The sequence below is a fragment of the Hippocampus zosterae genome, chromosome 7, assembly GCF_025434085.1.
Source record: "Hippocampus zosterae strain Florida chromosome 7, ASM2543408v3, whole genome shotgun sequence".
In the NCBI taxonomy this organism is placed as follows: Eukaryota; Metazoa; Chordata; class Actinopteri; order Syngnathiformes; family Syngnathidae; genus Hippocampus; species Hippocampus zosterae.
In genome coordinates, this window is record NC_067457.1 from 2,921,941 (window position 1) to 2,940,133 (window position 18,193).

The following is an 18,193-nucleotide window of genomic DNA, read 5'->3' on the forward strand; positions in this document are numbered from 1 at the left end:
ATGACATTCACTACCTCTCCTCTCCCGTTGCCTGAGCGTCGTCATCTTTGTCGTCGGCCGCTTGGAAGACACAAGAGATGCGGGAGTCTCGCGAGGACAACAGCACGCAGGAATTTTCAGAATCCATCGACATCTTCAGCCATATCTGCATGGTAAGACCAGCAGAGACACACAGCAGTTAGCCTTCACAATATGGATTTATGTTCTAATTAATCACCTGTTGCTGAACCTAGCTCCAAACACAGAAATACTACTCATTACATATTATGTTATTATTAATATGAAAAGCTGGTCTACTAGAGAAAAAAAGTACAAAACATACGGAAAAGCTTGCTAACGAAGACTCCAAAAAAAATGTTGACCAACCTAACCCAAATCTGGCACATGACGTAATCACGTGAAAATACGTGTACCGACGTGCTCTGACGAATTTGGCACGTTTGACGCACCATGACAAACTCTGTCATGTTTGTTGTGGCTCTCGGTATTTCTTTTTTCTTGCTGTGAACCGTCCCCTTGGGAACGTATCGTATTTCAACAGTTACCATGTTCCCATAGTTTCGTCAAAGAATTTAACGTCGGCTGGCATGTGACGTAACGACGTGAACGGACGTATTGCGGCGTGAAACAACGTGGTACTCTTCTGCCAAGTTTGACTGACGCGTACGAGCCAGGGCGCCAAGACAAACTTTCAAAATAAGCATTTCCGTTGACGAAAACAAATAAAAAACATTTCAAACTTTGACGTGACAGTCAATTAAAGCAGGAAACGCACTCGACATTCATCTTGCCGAACGTTTCCGCAAGAATTGGCCTCAAACGTGAGCATCTCAATCCTGAAAAGGAAAAAAAGACCTTATTGCTTACCGTCTTGCGGCGTTCTTTCATCGGCGTCCGCTACGGTGTGGCTCAGTCTCGTTTTCCCGGAGCTGTAACATTTGCTCCGGCTGGGCTGTGGCCTGCTAACGTGTCTCTTGTCCCGGCCCGAGTAAAACATCCCCAAAACTACGGAGTGGGCTCACGTTTCATTGCGGTATCTCCGCCGCACGAAGCAGTCCGAGTTGGGCCAACAACATCTGGGGGCCCGCGGCCGCGATCCCACACAGCGGCGAGGCGCACTCGCCGGGCGCGCAGCCAGCCTCACAAACCGCCGGGGAGTCAAACAGCCCAAAATATGAACTTGTATCGCTTCAGGAGTTACAGTCAACTTTATGGGAAGCAATGGAGGGACGAGGCTGCAAGGGAGGGAGAAAAAGGACACATGCGAGGAGGGAAGGACACTTCACGGAGAGGGAAAAGCGGCAAAAGAGCACCAGTGGAAAACAAAATGAAATACTAGGAGCGGAACGCAAATAATAAAATAAGAAATGTGGAGAAACCTAAGGAATTAGTGAGCAGGGAAGATGAGGAGTGTCTCGTTTGTCAGTTCCTTTGAAGCTGAAAGGGGGAGGGGGTGGCAAAAAAATCGTCAGCATGACAGATAAGAGCAGACAGGAAGAACACACACACACACGCTTTGGCCTAAAAAAATCTAACTTGCGCTGAGCACGACTGAGACATGCATAGGTGTCAAATCCAGATCCAGGAACGCTAAACCGGTTGGCTGAGCCACAGGCGCGTCAACTCGGGGAACTCGCTTACCTGCAAATTGAATAAAAGCACCTGTGGCTAACGCCAAACAAGTGGCAGGGTTTTTACTCTCTGGACCTGTATCTGATGCCTCTGAAGACATTTACGCATTAAAAGTTAGACTTTCCTGTCACAAAGGCAAATAAAATGAGCTTGGCAATACTGTATGTTATGAGCGTGACGAAATATGAAATTCGATTGCCAGAGAAACGCCCTCTGCTGACCGTGAAGGAAAATTACATGTTGATTGATGACGTCGAAGTTCTCTCCGCTGGTTATCCAATTTGCACACTGGTTGCAAATAGCAATGTTTGTAACGTTTCAAAGTGGCTATGAATTGCCCTGGCAGCTCTTCTATTGTCAGCTGTCAATCAAATGTGCCCCAGGATCATATGTTGTCGGGACATTGAGGGCCGGGGAACTTTTTTATCCTCCACAGTGCGGCTCGTGACGTCATAAACAATGTCCGATTCGTCAACGTCATGTCTCTGTGTGTCGTCAGGACCCCTTTGTTACGGTCCACTTTATTCCCTGCTGCGTGGGAGCTGCTGTGAGTCAACGGCGCCGTGCTTGGACGCTACTTTGCTCTCATTTCCCCGCACAGAGTCCCACGATCTAAAAGTCCCCCTTCTCCACCCCCCTCCCCACAAAGTTCTTTGACGATGTTCGTGGCGGTGGAAAGCCGGCAGCTGTCGGAGAACGACCGCAGACTTTTAGCCATGCAGGCCCTGTGCAGGACCCCCGACCCGGTGGCCTCCTTCCTCCCGGTGCTGGTGGACTCTCAGCCTCCGCTGCCTCCGCCGCCGCCGCCTCCTGCCGGCCCGGGCTCGCTTCCTCACGCCTCCTTCTCCTCCTCCTCCTCCTCCGGGTCATCCTCATCATCATCCGCGCGCAGGCCCGCCGCCCGCTGGAGCGCCAAGCCCCGAACTGGCCCGCAGATTCAGTAAAAAAAAAGAAGAAAAAAAAAATCTCGCCTTTTCAAATGTTATTCCATATCCAACCAGTGCACTGATTTGTCCACGTAGTCACGTTTTACTAAGACGGCAGTAGGGTAGTTTTGTTTCCACTCATCCACAATTATCAAGAAAATCAAATGGAGCATGCATCAGCAAATTGATTCAGTATCTTGTATTGCCTTACCAGTGAGGACGTACTTGCATTCAGTGCACTCGTAGGATTTGAAGTACATGACTTGTTGTGCAGGAACGTGACGTCTTCGGTGAAGCTGGGTTGCGATCTGGACCTGGAGTTCATCGCTCGGAACTCGTGGAACGTGCAGCACCTGTCAACGGTACCGTCAATATTTGCACGCGACATGCTTAACGGAGGTGGCAAAAGGATTCAACGCGCTGCACTTAAGTAGAAGCACAGATACATTTGTTGAAGAAAAAAAAACGCGTACAAGTTCTGTGAATTTAGAGATATTTCAAAAGGCATTTTACATGGTGTACATGTTTTTTGTGTGATTATTAGACAGTAGATTTTAGGAACAACAGAAGCTCGTGCTATTCAAAGTACCACATTCACTCAATCAATCATCCTCTTTGTGGCAGATAACAAAATGTGTGTAAGGCTGAGTAAATCCAAGTCAAAATCAATATTTTTGACAGGCTAAATTGGATACCCAATAGTTTGCTATGGAGACTATTGCCCCCTGAAGGAACATTGTGGTACTGCAACAACCCGTTTACACTGTACATCAAAAGAGGTTGAAGAGACGCCATTTGTCAATGCTAAACGTTTGCTTGCAGGCTAAATAAAGTTAAGATGGCTGCAAATTATGCGCACAACCGCGACCGAGGGATCAATGTGGTATTGCAACACAAGCAGGATGATAGCTTGTAAGTTTGTGGAGAGCTGGATGTTTTTTAACAAAAATCGCCTGCTTCCACAGCAACTCTGACAGCAAATGTTGACTTTTTTTGTACATTTTGTGTGTGAGTGAGCTCCCACCTCCTGCTGTGCATCAGGTCTTCAAGTCGCTCGTCATGAAGATCCGCAAGCCCCAGACCACGGCCAGGATCTTCCAGTCCGGAATCCTTTTCTGCACGGGAGCCAAGAGGTCCGTCTGCGTGCGTGGGTGTCCTTCTGATCCGTCTGTCCACGATGGGTTGACCTTTTGTTGTCTCACAGCGAGGACGAGTCTCGGGTGGCCGCCAGGAAGTTTGCCTTCAAAATCCTGAAGCTGGGCTACCCGGTGCGCTTCCTGGACTTCAAGGTGCTCAATATCGGTGGCACGTGTAAAACGTTCCCCATCAACCTGGAGGATCTCTTCTTGGCCCACCAGGACCACTGCAGGTTAGCTCAACTGGTCACCACAAGATCTTTTGGATATTATTCTTATTCTGATCAACTTATCACCTTTTGGAGAGCCTCAGAATGCCCCCCCCCCAGAAATTTTCCACTGTCCTTCTTAAAAGTAGGTGGCGTGAGCGCAAGAAATAGGCGACTTGCATCTGACGTCACTTTGAGGAACTGAATAGCAAAAATCAGCAAGCGTCACGCTAACATGAAACGTGAAACGCCATAGATAGGCTAACAGAAATGAGCATCGCTGTCTCGTGAGCCTGCTACAACGCATAGGCCACTGAAATTATTCGTCTTTGTTCCACTTCCTTTGCGCAGTTACGAACCGGAGCTGTTTCCTGCTCTGCAGTACAACTTCCGTCCCGGCATGACGGCGTCCATTTTTTCCTCTGGCTCCATCTCACTGGTCGGTAAGTGCGATACATGGATGGATGGAGGAGGTGAATTTTGCGTAGAGAACAGACGGGGGGGGGGGAGTTTCGAAATGGTGTCAAGGGTGTTTTGACCTCTCACCACATTTCCCCCATTTCATGTGGCAGGGGCCAAAACGGAAGATGAATTCTACCGAGCTTTTTGCACCCTGGATGGCATCCTGATCAACTTCAGGAGGACGTGAAGTCGACCCCGCTCGCGACGGTCACATTCCGGGTGTGAGCATGCAGCATTAGCCACGCCGCCGTCGCTTACGCCGCCACCGAAGTAAATCCATATTATACAACATTACATCATTATATCCCGATTCCACTCGTCGCGTGACTAGTCTCGCCAACTTTGCTGTTGTCGCGTCAACAGTTGAAGCTGGAGCAAACTTTGATTGACCAAAGTGTCGCTTTGATGCTAATGTGTGTTTTTTATTTTTAGCTCGAATGATCATCAACAAGTACAAGTTGCGTTGTGCTCGTTGACAAGCACTTGCTGTCTTCATGTAAAGATGTCATAAAAGGTGACTGGAAAACAAAAAGAAGAGAAAGTGTTATTTTTGAAATCACCACCAGATGTCACCCGAGTTCAACAAAAGAATGAGTTGAATGACTTTACAGTGCATAAAACAATGCGTGTACAGCTAAAAAAAAAAAAGCAAGCCACATGCTATGTACATTTATCGATTAAATCCGCTCAAATACCATTCTAAAAATGTTGAAACATTTCATTGGAGAAAAAAAAGGCACGTTTCGATTCCCGACTCCCGAATCACTCCGTCGTAATTTTCTCTTGTCGATTTGTTGGAACTCTCTCGGATCATCAATCCAAAAATCTCGACAGCGTGCATCCAACTTCAGATGAGGCGATTCCTGACCTCCCCGCGGATCAAAAGTGAGACGGGGGCCGCCCACTGACCCGTTGAACCCCCTCCCCCATTCCTCTCCATCTTCTCCTGCTGCACAAGCAGAGCCTGTTGAGGATTTAAACATGAACAAGGGAGGGGGGGAAGAGGAAAAAAAACAGGCCAGATGTTCCCAGTTGGATGGAGAACATTCATTCGTTCGTCATTTCACTTTTTAACCCCTTGGGCAACGGGCTACAGCTCAACGTTTCCCTCACTTGATAGCTACATTGAGCCCGGTGGGCAACGCAAACGTCATCGCCATGAAGGACATGTGACCCGCTTGACCCCTTGCCCTCAGGGAGGCGCGACAGCTGCGTCAAACCAACGAATAAGACTCCGGAAAAATTTTCCCCCCCCCTCAAAGTGTCGGTGCAATAGTGGCACATAATGCTGGTCATTATCTTCGCGCATGATCGTCTTTCGTTACAAAAAAAACTTAACCTTGACATCCTTTACTCAGCTTGCAAACGTCACACGTCCCAACCTGGACAACAGGTGAGCCCGTGATTGGTTGTTGGCTAAACCCTGAACAACCGTGATGTCATTTTTCTGTCGACAGCAAGGGACAAAATGGCCGCCCCCCCGGAAATGAGGCTAAAGGGCTGCATCATTCATATTCCGGAAATGCAATTTTTGTTGTTTACACTAATGGAGCCACATGGAATGTATTAATGTCAAAACCATTTTTTGAGTCGACTTCCGCCAAAAAGAAATTCCGGGGTGGGAAACTTGCATCCTCGAGGGGCTGCCGCAACCCTAAAATGTCTTTTTTACTTCTTCCTACTCCCCATCAAACTGTTGGCACGCGACCACGAATTGGTGCGATGGTGGACGAGCTTTATGCGAGCGCGCAATAGCAATTTGAAGGCAGGAAAGAGTTAAACGTTGCCGCTCTGCGCGCTGGAGGAGGTTCAAGGAGGAGGAGGTGGAGGCCACCGTTTTCTATTGATAGTCATCTTCGCTCTGACTTTGGGTTCGTCGGGACCGCTGGCGGAAAGCGGGTGGAAAGAGAAAAAAAAAGGGGAAGATGCCAGCGAGATGAGGAGCGACGCGCCTCAGCCGTGAGTTGATCGATTAGCACTGGAATTGATCTCAAGCTCTTTCATGTTTGTGAATTTTTTTGTTGGTCTTCCTCCATATTGGCACGCCGCCAAAAGCAAAAGTTCACATTTGTGTCAACGGTTAGTTTGGGCCTCCTGCCATCTGGTGGGGGGAGCGTTTGATTGTTCCGCTTGTCACAATAAGTCGCCGGCATCGAGAGATGAACAAAGTCGCATCGTTATTTGAGGTAAATCGATCAACTTTGGGGAGCGATTGAGCGAAAGTGGATCGTTTCAACTCATCCCAACCAAACACAAATGTCACACAAAAGTACGTCGACGGAAAAAATGACCCACACATAACGATCATTTCTGCGAGTAACTGATTATCAAGCCTTGAAAGGCAAAGCGACCGATTTCATTGCCGATTAATTCCCTCGTTGACGTCAAAATCAGCAAACGCCCGATAAATGGACGTTTCCGATTTGTGGTTGTTTTTAAAGCTGGGTACAGTTCACACACATACGATACGATATTTGGACCGATTCCGTGTTCCAAAGTCGGAAAGAGTCCTGATTTGGACTCTTTCATGTCATCTCACCCAGCTGCTCCGTGATTGGCTAGTGAAGATGTCCCGCCTCTTCCTGGCTGGCACGACGATCCCGCCGGACGACGCCAACACGGCGTCGTTCTCCTACGAGAAGCTGAGCTCATCCGCCCAGGACGGCAACGGCGCCGTCATCGCGGCAGCACGAGCGCCGCGCGTGGACGAGGCGCGGCTCCTTAGCGCGGCCACCGGGGGCGCCGAGATGTCGTGCTACCGCTGCACGGTGCCGTTCGGCGTGGTGGCGCTGATCGCCGGCGTGGTGGTGACGGCCGTGGCCTACACCTTCAACTCGCACGGCTCCACCATCTCCGTCCTGGGGCTGGTGCTCCTGGGGACCGGGCTGGGCCTGCTGGGGGCCAGCGCCACCTGCTGGAGGCTGCGGATGCGCGGGAAGAGTGACCGAAGCAGGAGGGAGAGCCAGGCCAACCTTGTGACTGCGCAGCAAGACGGCGGATATTCAGTTGTCGTCGCAAAATGACACTACTTTTGTCCAAAAACAAGGAAACTTTTTCATTCCTCCCACTCTTTGTATCGTTTAAGAGGCTCTTTGGAAAAACATCCAAGTTTGGAATCACAAGCGAGAAGAAACGTGAAGGACCAACTGTAAATAGAACAGCGTGTCCTTTGGACCAATCAGATGAATCGTTCCATCGCGACGACCCACGAGTGGGCGAGTTTCTATTTTTGATCAACTTAAAATCAAAACGATCCATCGATTTGTTGTAAATAATGACAAAAAAATAATTTGGGGGCAAAATTATTCTTTTTAAAATACCTGGTTAATCCTTTTATTGTAAATATAGTGCTGTAATCATAATTTGATTCATGATCAATGCAAAAAAAGATATATTTTCAACTTCAACTTTTTTACCTATTTGCGAGGCGGAGCCCCTTCAGTTCATGCTAAAAACCACCAAAACTTTCCCATTCCCGGTCGAAGCCGTTTGCTGTGCGGCACCCCCCCATGGTCAGGAGGTTAAACAACAGTCGATTTGGCATCATGAACTCGTAATCTAAATTGGATTGAAACAATAAAAAATATACATATACACGACTTAAAATTAACTTTGAAGGAGCGTAGGTTAGAATATGAGAATGCTGCTAAGAGGCTTTAAGAGAAATGGTACGTCTGGATTCTTTATCCTTTACGTTTTGATCAAAGAAAAATCTCCAAACTGAATCAGATCAATTGGTGAACAATAATTGGATGTGTACGAGGCTTTTGGAGATGGACTTAATCTTTGGCCCACATTTGGTATACAAAGTATTTTTGTTGGGAAACACGCACAAATGCCAGAAAGAAAAAAAAAACTTTCTTGCCAGACCTATTATTATTATTATTATTATTATTAGTCTGTCACAAAAATAGAACAGTCAGTGTAAAGTGTATTTGTATTTTTTTTAGTTTTTTTTTTCACCGCCTTATTTATTCATGCGCCACGTTGCCCTTAAGCACAACTGGATGCATTTCTATGAATAAAGACGCCAGAAGTTTGTGTTATGTTGCTTGGCAACTCGTGTGGGCTGAAGGGGAGGGTCGGGGGGTGGGGGGGGGGGGTCTCTGGGGGTTGCTGTCAGGTCAATTCTAGCGAGCTAACTTTATCCCGACCTGCGAGCAGCATGCTCGGAGTGTGTCGTTTTGTTTGAGGCTCTTTCCTGGGAAGTTGGGCTGAACAGGAAGTGACATCTTGTACAGAACATTTCAACATTTTCAATCTCATATTACAGTAAAAGCCAGAACTGTGAAACTGTAATCACTTCTTTGGAAGGGGATATCCCATCTGCGCCCTCCCTTCCTGAGGTGTAGGACGGTGGCAGTGCCCCCCCCCCTCCATACACACACACCCTACCGGCCCCTCCTCCACAAAACACTAACTACCCCCCAGACTCCCGGGCGGAAAAGGCCTGGCACGCAAGGAGACTGGATGAAAGGAGCCGGCCGGAGAACAGGAAGACCTTTGCTGCTCTTCCACGCCCGCCGCTTTAACTCCTGGAGGGGGGGTGGGTCAGCCCTCAAATAGACACCGGAGCCCTCAAGCAGGGCAGCTATGGCAACTAACCCCGCAACCCTCCACCTCATCACCCCAAAACGATTCGGTCACCCTGGGAGAGGCCCTTCAGTCATGTGGATCATTGTGTGGCGTGTCGACTCCCCCTAGTGGTACGTGAAAGCATCACCGAATGAACATTTCAAACGGAGCCGAAAGGTTACTAATTTTTCAGAAGAGCACCTCGGGCTCATTTTTTAATAAACAGCTTTACTAGGCTACCGTGTTTTAGTGTTTTTCGGTGAAATTCCAATTCATAACAATTACCATACCTCCGAATCGAAATGCAAAGTCTGCGCGGCGGATGTCACTGGCAGCAAGCGTCCCAGCGTGGCTTAAGTTATTAAAAGTGAGCAGCTTTAACCATTGGTCGCTGACATTGAAGGTCGGATTAATTCCCGGTGCAGCCCGTCCGGCTGTCGCTGCCTGCTTTCCTCCAGCTCTCGTCCCTCTCATTTCATTTCTCGCCGGCCCCCAGGACGCCCCCCCACCCCCCTTCGCCCCTCGCCAGGACCTTCGGGTCGCGCTATGAAGCGTCAGCATGGGGTTCATGGAATTCTATCTGGAAATTGACCCGGTCACGCTCAACCTCATCATCCTGGTGGCCAGCTATGTCATCCTCCTGCTGGTTTTCCTCATCTCCTGCATCCTGTACGACTGCCGGGGGAAGGACCCCACCAAGGAGTACACGCCCGATAACGCCCCGCCGCCCCCCAGCCAGTCGCCCATTCGCCTGGTGGTCATGCAGAATTCGCCCGCCTCCGCCCGCTACGAGCCCAACCACACCGCCCGGCCTCCCACGCCCGACCTGAGCCGAGATCGCGAGAAGCGGACCACCCTGGTGTGAGAGACGGCGCGGCCGTCATCGTCGTATCGGCGTTTGCGGCCGCCCTGCTTGCCGCGCATCACGGCGGGTAAGGTGACATCACGCGCGACGAGGAGCTAGAAAAGGTGGTGGTGGGGGGGGGGGGGGTCGCAAAAATCTCTGACATTAAATTATGACAGGCGTTGGGGCTTTTTGGGTCCGGAGAGAGTCGTATTTCTCTCAGATGAAGTCATGATATTGCATCCACCCTTATTCTTACGCTGAGGTCAAGTTGTGTGTGGGGGTAGGGGTTGTGGGGGGCAGTTTTAGCTGGGAAGCCCTGGTTCCCCTCTGCCCAACCACATCATCAAATGTGTCCCGGGTCATCCCTGACCCCCCCACCCCCACCCCCCGTCGCTGGGCTACCTCACCAGGGAGGCGCTCAGTAGCGGATCCTAACCCGATGCCCGAGCCAACTCATCCCTTAATGCGGGAGGGGGTGCCAATTTAGAGGAATTCTGCCCTTTTTCAGTCATCATAACTCAACAAAATCTTCCAAGTTGTCATGAGGAAGATGATGTGATGAGGTGGATCCCGATTGGCGGTTAGAGTAGCCAATCAGAGGGCAAGCGCAACATCAAATTGAAGCGATCCACGGGAGCATCACTTCGGATTAGGAAGCGGAATCTGATTAATTCCCACCAAAGCTCGTGAAATCATCATTTGTGTATTTACGTGACAAGAAAAAAAAATAATAAAAATCAGCGAGTGCTTATTTCTTGCTTCTTCTTTTCTTCCAGGCTTTTGTCTCGCTCTGCATATTGATACAAACAAGGACTACAACTCCCACAACCCCCATTCAACTCTTTCCAATCGCCAGGCCCCTCACTTTAGGTAGTGGGGGTGGGGGGGGGGTGTCACGTGACTTAGAAGGCAGGATGGAAGCTGGTCCGACTGCCTGCTGACTTTGTGCTGGTTGGACCAGCAAGAGCTCGACTGGCAAGTGACTATTTTGGACAGAATATTGTCAAAAAACAGTTTTGGCCTCTGACACATCTTAACCTAGAATATTGAAATATTAATAAATACATAAGTATTATTACAAACATCCATAGCTCACAAAAAGTAGCCTCATACTTCTTACTTTCATAACTTTGCTGCTGTGAATTGGGAATTTCTCCATTGTGAGACTAATAAAGGTTTTTCTTATCTTATCTTATCTTATCGGCCTTCCGTTGTAAAGCAAGCTCTGAAGACAAAAATCCCAAAAGATCAAAGGCAGCTCTAAAGGACGAAGGGATGCTAAAAAGCACAAAAGGATGTTTAAAAAAAAAAAAGGCAACAGGGTTGCGCCAACGTCGGCTGTGCGGCGCCAAATCCTCTTATGTAAAGCGGCCCAGTGCAGGCTGTCAATCATCCATCAGAGGAATTGCACAATTATCTGCCGACGCCCATCGGCCATGTTTGTGGATTATTTTCTGCCTGCAGAGTATTAGCAGCAGCAGCAGCAGCAGCGTATTAAAAATGTGTTTGGGCTTTTTTTTTTTTTTTTGTCCGTCCGTCGGGGGGCTTACGTAAGCCTGGACGTTGTTGGGCCACAAACACGCAAACTTGATGATGATGATGATGTGAACTTGTGCAACTGAATTAAAGGCCACAACATACTTGGATATCGTTCTCTATCATAAATTTATTCATAAATCAATTTTAGAGTTTAAAAAAAAAGGAAGAATTGTATGAAATTCTGACTTAACTTTCCCTGGAGTTGGGGGTCGGAGGCCTGCACCCACCCATGAGGCCCGCCAAGGCTTAGGTCACCACCTGTAGCAGGGGTCAAAGAGGTCAGCTGTAGTGACAACATATATATTCAGTGTTTGGAACAACCTCAAGAAAGCTCGAGCAAATACTTGACAGGATGAGGAAGTCATTTATAATATTGTCAAAAAAAAGGAACCATCAGCAAGCAGCAGAGAAGTTTTCATTTTTGAGTGGGCCAGCTGCCGCTTGCTGATTTTCAAGCTAAAAAAAAAAAGGATTAACCAAATATTGCTTTCATGTCCTCAAAATGGCTTTATGTAATATTACTCACATTTGCAACTGAAAACACCGCACACAAGCTTTTTTGGTTGTTGTTTTTCATATTTCTGTGAAGAGGCTGCCACCTGCTGGTTATCACTGGACGTGCTCAAATAACAAAGGTCATTGCCGATTTATTTATTTATTTTCATACAGATGTGAGAAATGTTTCTGAATTTGTAATGCAATGTGAAGAGTACAATCCTGACACCCCCTCCCCCGCCCCCCAAATCAGACATACGTCACAATTGATCGACAAAAAAAAAAAGAAAACAAGTAGCGAAAAGAAGAAATTATATATATATGGGAGGGGGGGGGGAGCGGAAATTCAGTTGAAACATAAAACCCTTGAAATTGCAACGATTATATTTTTTTCACAACGTACGGGAGGGGTTTCATTTATTTACTTCCGTAAATATTACGCCACGTGACGTCGTGTTTTCTGCGCATGCGTATCAATTTACTTTGCCTTCCTAATCGCGTTTGTTGCCCTAAATGTGAATTTTGTACAAAAAGGTGCACGGGATGACATTCAAGCTGTTGCTGACTCCTCTCCACCCGATATTTAGCCATTGCAGCTACTTTGCTAACTTGGTTTATTCATGAAAACTCCCCAACACAAATGTTTGCGAGGTTGCTGTTCAATTAACAATCCAACTTCGGTTTTCGTTTCAATTTACCTGACGACCTCGACGAGGTTTTTTTTCCAGGATCATCGTGGCTTTGTTTGTTGTCCCAATTCCTTCTTTTGCGGTTTCGTCGCGAACCGGAGTTCACGAATCCAGGAAGGTGAATTGTTCAACGGGATGAGGCCGGCAGACACCTTGCACGCGAGCACGCGAGACTGCGTGCGCGCACACGCCAAAACATCGGATCGCGTCTCCGGACTCGGACGAGCGAGTTTCAAGGGTAGAATATTCAAAGTATCTGCTTCACGAATGACTTTCAACACCAACAAAAGAGACCGCTGATTTCATTTCTTTTGATATTTTTATTCATCGTGTTCATCGGGGAAAAGTCAGGATAAATAAAGGGAATACGCATCAAAACATCAGAGAACAGAAAGATAAATTACACCATAAGGGGGGGAAAAAAACGAAACAGTAAGTGCTCGATGTCGGGTGATTACATTCATTGAGGCCAAAAATATTTTATACAGTGATGATAAAGGTCGTTCAGCATGTAAATAAAACCGGTGCTCGTTTCAATTGATTGAATTTATTTGGATGACTTTTGAGGTATTTTCAACTCCAGAGAAAATAAAACTGGTTACTTAATGCCCGTCTAATGGACCAATCTGACATGACAATGACTGATATAGCGAACCCCCGTTTTATCGCGGGTCAACACGAATTCAATTCGGAACTGCCGTTGAAACACCAGTTCCCGTGACGTCACACCAAAAACAAGGGTTTGATTGATCGCAATACTGTGTAGTGCTTCAAGTTGTGTAACCAAATCAAAAATATATATACTGTATACACAATCCAAAGCTGTACAAAAAAAGCATTGAAACATGTAAGGTGGTCTAGTTTTTTTTGGTCCGGTGTACAAAAGGCAACGCGCACACACTTCCATGTCAGTATACATTCATGTCAGCACTGAACTACGCACAAAGCAAACTCACAAATTTGTCAAAGGATTATTGCACTAATAATAAGTCACTGACGACACTACTGAAATAATTTGGTACAAAAAAAAATGTCTGCTTTGTGGACCGTAGATACTCGGAAAAATGAAATGGTTGTCGATGTTTGTGAGTGGAAAGATGTTTTCTTTTACGTCGCCACTTCTGGCAGCTAAGTGCTAAAGTGCAAGAAGACGCTAACTCAGGGCTGAGCAGGGACACATTTGATTATTATTATTACGTTTTTTTACAGTTTAATTGCACATTTTTTCATGTAAAATAAAATTTTAAGAGAATAATTCCATTCCATTTTTTCCTGATACAATTATTGTCATTAGGCATTTATTTAAAAATATATATGAAATGTGAGTATTTTTATTTTCTTATAAATTTGTATATAAGGTCTTATTTTATACACAGCGTGTGTATATTTGTCTTTGGGTTCATTTTGTTCCTGTTCAAAGGCTTTCACCAAAGCTGTCAAAAGCACAGTTTGGCTTTAAATAGACGTTAGACAAAGTGGTACAAAAATATCTCATTTATGGATTTAAATCTTTGTGTTTTTATTTGTTTTGGCATTTTCTGCTCTATGTGTGTTTGTACATACAGATACATACACGCACAGCTCATTTTGTGGTATAAAATACTGCTGAGAAGATAGCAAAAGACAAAAAGTGCACGCGCGTTAGATACCTGCACACATACCGGGTATGTACGTGGCGCAGGTGCATGCTGGGAACGGAGGTACAGCAAAGACAATGTGGCCTCTCATTGGCTCGACTCACTAAGGCGGAGCAAAAGTGTGGCCAACACCCGACAAAGAGGAAATGGGGAAAGACCGAGAAGTCGCTGAATGTGTCCGCTTTCAAACCAAAATGGCTGACTTGCTGTGTGCGCGACACATTCCTGTGCATCCTATCATGACAACCTAATTTCATGTCGGTGGGTCAAAATGGCGGCCGGTCGCTGATTGGGGAAATGAGCGGGCGGTGCCACAGAGTGAGTTTTTGGGACCCCCGAAAATATAATTGCCAAAATCGGCGCATTTTCAGGCACGTACGGGTGAGTTAACCCAAAACAGCCATTTCAAGAGGGCCGACGCACCACTTGCTGCTTCACCTGCAAGCAAGTCCAGCCAATTGGACTGTAGAGTGGAGGAGTGTGTGTGTATGTGTGTGTGTGTGTGTGTGTGCATGTGCGTGTGCATCGGGCCCTCACAGGCCTCCATGCTGTGCCTCGTACTTGGCCAGGATGTTCTTGGTGCGTCCCAGCTCTTTGCGCAGCTCGCCCACTTCCTGCCTGAGCGCCAAGTTCTCCTTTTCCAGATAGCCGGCCCGGATGGCAATCTGGTTCTCCTTCAGGCGCCGGGCGTCACGCGAGCGCTTGGCCGCCACATTGTTCTTCCTGCGCCGGGCCCAGTATTTGTCGTCCTGCTCAAAGGCAAAAAGAACATCAAGGTCACTTGACACAAGGACGAGCTGTGAGAGTTTGAAAGCCTTCTTTCTGCATTTCAACCTTTTCTTCCAACCTAAGCGGAGCGAAGGAGCACCAAGGCCAAATTACCTTGAGATCTTCGGGGATGAAGACCTTGCGAGCCTTTTTGATCATGGGCTGCGGTTTCAGCTCCTCGGGCGAGAATTTGCATTCGCGCGGGTCGAACATTTCCTGGCCCGGTACGCTGGACAGCGCCAGGTCTGCCGGGTCGGGCTCATAGCCCACCGGACCCTGGATGGACTCCGGATCGATCGGACTCGGGGTGTTTCTGAAGTTCGGGAGCCCTAGAGGAGAACAACAAGACAAACAAAGCAGCGTTCACTTTTATTGCCATTTTCCTCATTTCTGAGCGCAATAATCCGACTTTTTTCGAAAGCGAACGTGAAACATTTTAAGCGAGTGATGCAGTGATACACTGCGGCCAGCAGGCGGCGACAGACACAAAGCTTTTTTTTTGTTTTCCAACGCAGGCATAATTCAATTTGACCGGGAACAAGAACACGTCGTAAAAATAAGTCATAAACAATAAAACTTGCCTCCGGTCGTCTGCGAGGTTATGAGGTTAACAACCGCCCTACTTTCCTTTCACGCTATTTCAACTTCCGCCTTCCATTCAAAGATTAAAACTGCCTTCGACTTGGACCAGTTGAAAGCAGCCCACCTTTAAACTGCTTTCAGTCTTCTCTCGGGGGCCATTTTTGAACCTCATACCAAATGTGGGCCGCTCTTTGCTATTTTGTCATCAAAGGGCCGTTCGGAGCCAGACGTGCAGAGGGAAAGAAAAGCTCTCAAGTTTGCAGCAGGACGAGGGGATGAGGATGTTTGTGTTTGTCTTAGCTAATCTGTGGCCTCTTTCGCTCGCTCACTGCACAGGCCGCCGTTTTATCAGCCAAGGCAAAGATTCTACGCTTTCGCTCAGCAGAATGACTGACAGCCGATACCGGCGCGTCGGTGACATCGACGAATGTCCGTGTTTTTGCGACATAGCAATTCAAGGCGGGTTTAGCTAACTAAGCTAAGTCGCGCTCCCCGCTCTCGGTTGCTAGCATGCTTTTGAAATCAAAGCAACAACAAAGGCAAACAAGGAAGCAGGAGATTTTGGTTCCAGGAAGAGGGAAAAAAAACTACCCAGCTGATGCTACCTGGCCTGTTGGGGTTTCTGAGCAGACAAGCAGGTGATGCGTTGTGAACGGAGGTGGAGGTGTGGTTGCTGAGGTCCATCACAGAGGGCGGCGGGGCGCTGATGGGCGTGGGCGGGGCTGGCAGAGGGACATGGTGCTGGTGCTGGTGCTGCTGCTGGTGCTGCTGCGCGGGGTTGGAGGAGATGCCGTTCTCGGACAGGAACTCCTCCAGGTCCATGTACTCCAGCTGGAAGCTGTCGCCATCGTAGGGCAGCATCTTGTCCCACAAAGTGGGCCCCAGGAAGGCCGACTGCGGGATGCTGCACTCCTCGTCCAGCTTGTTCTCCTTGTCGCGATCTTTGACAAACACTGACACCACCCAAAAATAGAAAATATCGGAAATATGACTCTCAAGGAAGGCCTGGGCAACTCATGGGAATTTTGATTGTCATGACCCCCCCTAACCCCATAAAAAAAAATTATGATCAAAGAAAATCCCTTGACGTCTCCAAGTTCCCAACGTTCTGAAATATTCACGAGAACAAGTTGTATCACAATTTATTTCTTCTCCTATTTTGATATCTAAGGTCAAGGCATGAACGCGTTATTATTATTCATTTTTAAAATTGCTTTTATTTCAACATATAATTTTTACTTTCATTTATTTTGTGGTTGTTCTTTGAAGTTGTTTTTAAAGTTGAGTTTTTCAGGTCAGCGAGTACAAATGGTACGAGTTTTACTTACTTTCTGGGAAAATCATAACAGTGCGAGGACGAGTTGAAGTATTTTTTTTAATAATTACTACAAAGTTAGTGTCATTGTAAATTTTAGCAACACACCTAAAAAAAATAGTCATCTTCTACAACACAAAGTGGACAAAACGTATTCAGTCATAATAATGAAAAGGGCTGGACCCCCTCACTCACTTGAGCCGCAGTGCTTTTGTTTGCGTCCGATTATGACCTAAAATTGTATAAAAACAAATAATTTCATGTGCCGCTTAGAGGATGAAAGCAACGTTCAGCCTTTTCGGGTCATGGGAGTCAAACACATGACATCCAAATCAACACTTCTTCCCTCCCAGTCTTCACAAGGATCCCAACTCCATACACTGGCCGAAAGAAGACACTTTGCCCCCCACCCCTAAAAAAAAAACCTTTATTGTCGGTCAACTAACTTTATAAGATCACGGAGTTAAGTTTGGTGACCATCGTTGCTTCAAAGAGACACGCGGCTTGCCGTTCTTGACTTCTACGATTCCAAATTATATTCCTAATGTCTTGGGCGAGCGATGAGAATCAGGAGAGAATGTTTCTTACCGTCATGGTGGTGCCTGCTGGGGAGCTTGACCGGGTTCTCCAGCAGCGACTTGAGGACTCCGTGCGCAGCCACCGCGCCGGGCACAAAAGTTGCATTCAGGGAACTCGCGTGCACTCGGGACATCTTGTCCATGCCGACCCCCCCGCCTAAAGCCTAGAGCCGACAAGACCCGAGGGGAACGTAAAGCCTCGCGCTGTCTTGCTTGGCGTCACCACAGCGAAAAAGGAGCGAGCGTTGACGGGAGCGCGCACTACCAGCGGCGGCGAGCACGTCGTTGACGAAGAAGAGCTTGGCGAGCGACTCTTCAAATCGACTCCGCGAATCACTGAAATGGCAACGGCTCGCTTTCGAATAAAAAGGACACCTGGGTCGGAACGACCTAACCACGTCGAAGCTAGAAAATTGTTTGGTCGACCAATGAAAAATCTACACGACGGGGACAAAAAAAAAATAGCCCGCAAAAAACAGCTCGTTCCATGCTCTCGAGGGATGCTGACGTCGCGGCTGAAGACACGCCCCCTGTCATTGAGTTTGGCAACTGCAATTGGCAAAGCTGCACCCGAAATAAACAAATTCAAATCCTAACTATCAAATTTGGAAGTTTTCACCAAAAACGCGGTCAACAATGACGATAGTTTAATTGATGAAACACCTTGTATTCATAAACAAGAGCTTTATTCAAAATAGATGTAGAAAATCGCATCTAAAGAAGAAAATATACTTTTTAATCTGTGTATTTCTATATATTTATAACGGGAAGGTTATACAACCTGATAAAAGGTGAACAATTAC

The 18,193-nt window shown here is 47.2% G+C and overlaps 5 protein-coding genes and 1 long non-coding RNA gene across 9 annotated transcripts in view; 3 read left to right on the forward strand and 3 right to left on the reverse strand.

The window, feature by feature from the left end:
* Nucleotides 1-2,033, reverse strand: part of ankfn1 (ankyrin repeat and fibronectin type III domain containing 1) — a 28,910-nt gene extending 26,877 nt beyond the window's left edge. The window contains exons 1-2 of one of the 2 annotated variants that reach the window (XM_052072372.1): nucleotides 868-2,033; nucleotides 15-145 (exon numbers count right to left, since the gene is read on the reverse strand). In XM_052072372.1, coding sequence (XP_051928332.1) covers nucleotides 15-145; nucleotides 868-888 — 152 coding nt within the window. In that variant the 5' untranslated portion in view covers nucleotides 889-2,033. Of the gene's footprint in view, nucleotides 1-14; nucleotides 146-366; nucleotides 591-867 lie in introns of those variants that run through there. The other variant, XM_052072373.1, reaches the window with a different exon arrangement.
* Nucleotides 2,034-2,163: 130 nt separating this feature from the next.
* Nucleotides 2,164-4,912, forward strand: LOC127604944 (uncharacterized). Its single transcript, XM_052072374.1, has 6 exons — nucleotides 2,164-2,572; nucleotides 2,833-2,920; nucleotides 3,600-3,691; nucleotides 3,763-3,927; nucleotides 4,255-4,346; nucleotides 4,476-4,912. The coding sequence occupies exons 1-6, from the start codon at nucleotides 2,292-2,294 to the stop codon at nucleotides 4,550-4,552; spliced, it is 795 nt and encodes a 264-aa protein (XP_051928334.1). The 5' UTR covers nucleotides 2,164-2,291; the 3' UTR covers nucleotides 4,553-4,912.
* Nucleotides 4,913-6,035: 1,123 nt separating this feature from the next.
* On the forward strand, nucleotides 6,036-8,406 carry LOC127604946 (transmembrane protein 100-like). 2 transcript variants are annotated; one of them, XM_052072376.1, is made up of 2 exons: nucleotides 6,036-6,324; nucleotides 6,872-8,406. In XM_052072376.1, exons 1-2 carry the CDS (start codon nucleotides 6,302-6,304, stop codon nucleotides 7,386-7,388), a joined length of 540 nt encoding a protein of 179 aa, XP_051928336.1. In that variant the 5' UTR covers nucleotides 6,036-6,301; the 3' UTR covers nucleotides 7,389-8,406. The 2 variants fall into 2 exon arrangements, with proteins under 2 accessions (XP_051928336.1, XP_051928337.1); XM_052072377.1 differs by having other exon boundaries at nucleotides 6,909-8,406.
* Nucleotides 8,407-9,444: 1,038 nt separating this feature from the next.
* si:ch73-256g18.2 (small integral membrane protein 36) lies at nucleotides 9,445-10,882 on the forward strand. The gene is made up of 2 exons (XM_052072378.1): nucleotides 9,445-9,872; nucleotides 10,564-10,882. The coding sequence occupies exon 1, from the start codon at nucleotides 9,500-9,502 to the stop codon at nucleotides 9,803-9,805; it is 306 nt and encodes a 101-aa protein (XP_051928338.1). The 5' UTR covers nucleotides 9,445-9,499; the 3' UTR covers nucleotides 9,806-9,872; nucleotides 10,564-10,882.
* A 378-nt stretch (nucleotides 10,883-11,260) lies between these two features.
* LOC127604973 (uncharacterized) lies at nucleotides 11,261-12,715 on the reverse strand. Its single transcript, XR_007963438.1, has 2 exons — nucleotides 12,520-12,715; nucleotides 11,261-11,584 (listed from the first exon to the last, which is right to left on the reverse strand). It is a non-coding gene; the product is annotated as an uncharacterized LOC127604973 (long non-coding RNA).
* A 95-nt stretch (nucleotides 12,716-12,810) lies between these two features.
* On the reverse strand, nucleotides 12,811-17,884 carry LOC127604972 (hepatic leukemia factor-like). 2 transcript variants are annotated; one of them, XM_052072425.1, is made up of 4 exons: nucleotides 17,401-17,884; nucleotides 16,103-16,450; nucleotides 15,030-15,244; nucleotides 12,811-14,899 (listed from the first exon to the last, which is right to left on the reverse strand). In XM_052072425.1, the coding sequence occupies exons 1-4, from the start codon at nucleotides 17,531-17,533 to the stop codon at nucleotides 14,681-14,683; spliced, it is 915 nt and encodes a 304-aa protein (XP_051928385.1). In that variant the 5' UTR covers nucleotides 17,534-17,884; the 3' UTR covers nucleotides 12,811-14,680. The 2 variants fall into 2 exon arrangements, with proteins under 2 accessions (XP_051928385.1, XP_051928386.1); XM_052072426.1 differs by having other exon boundaries at nucleotides 12,811-14,896; nucleotides 17,401-17,883.
* Between the last annotated feature and the right edge of the window lie 309 nt (nucleotides 17,885-18,193).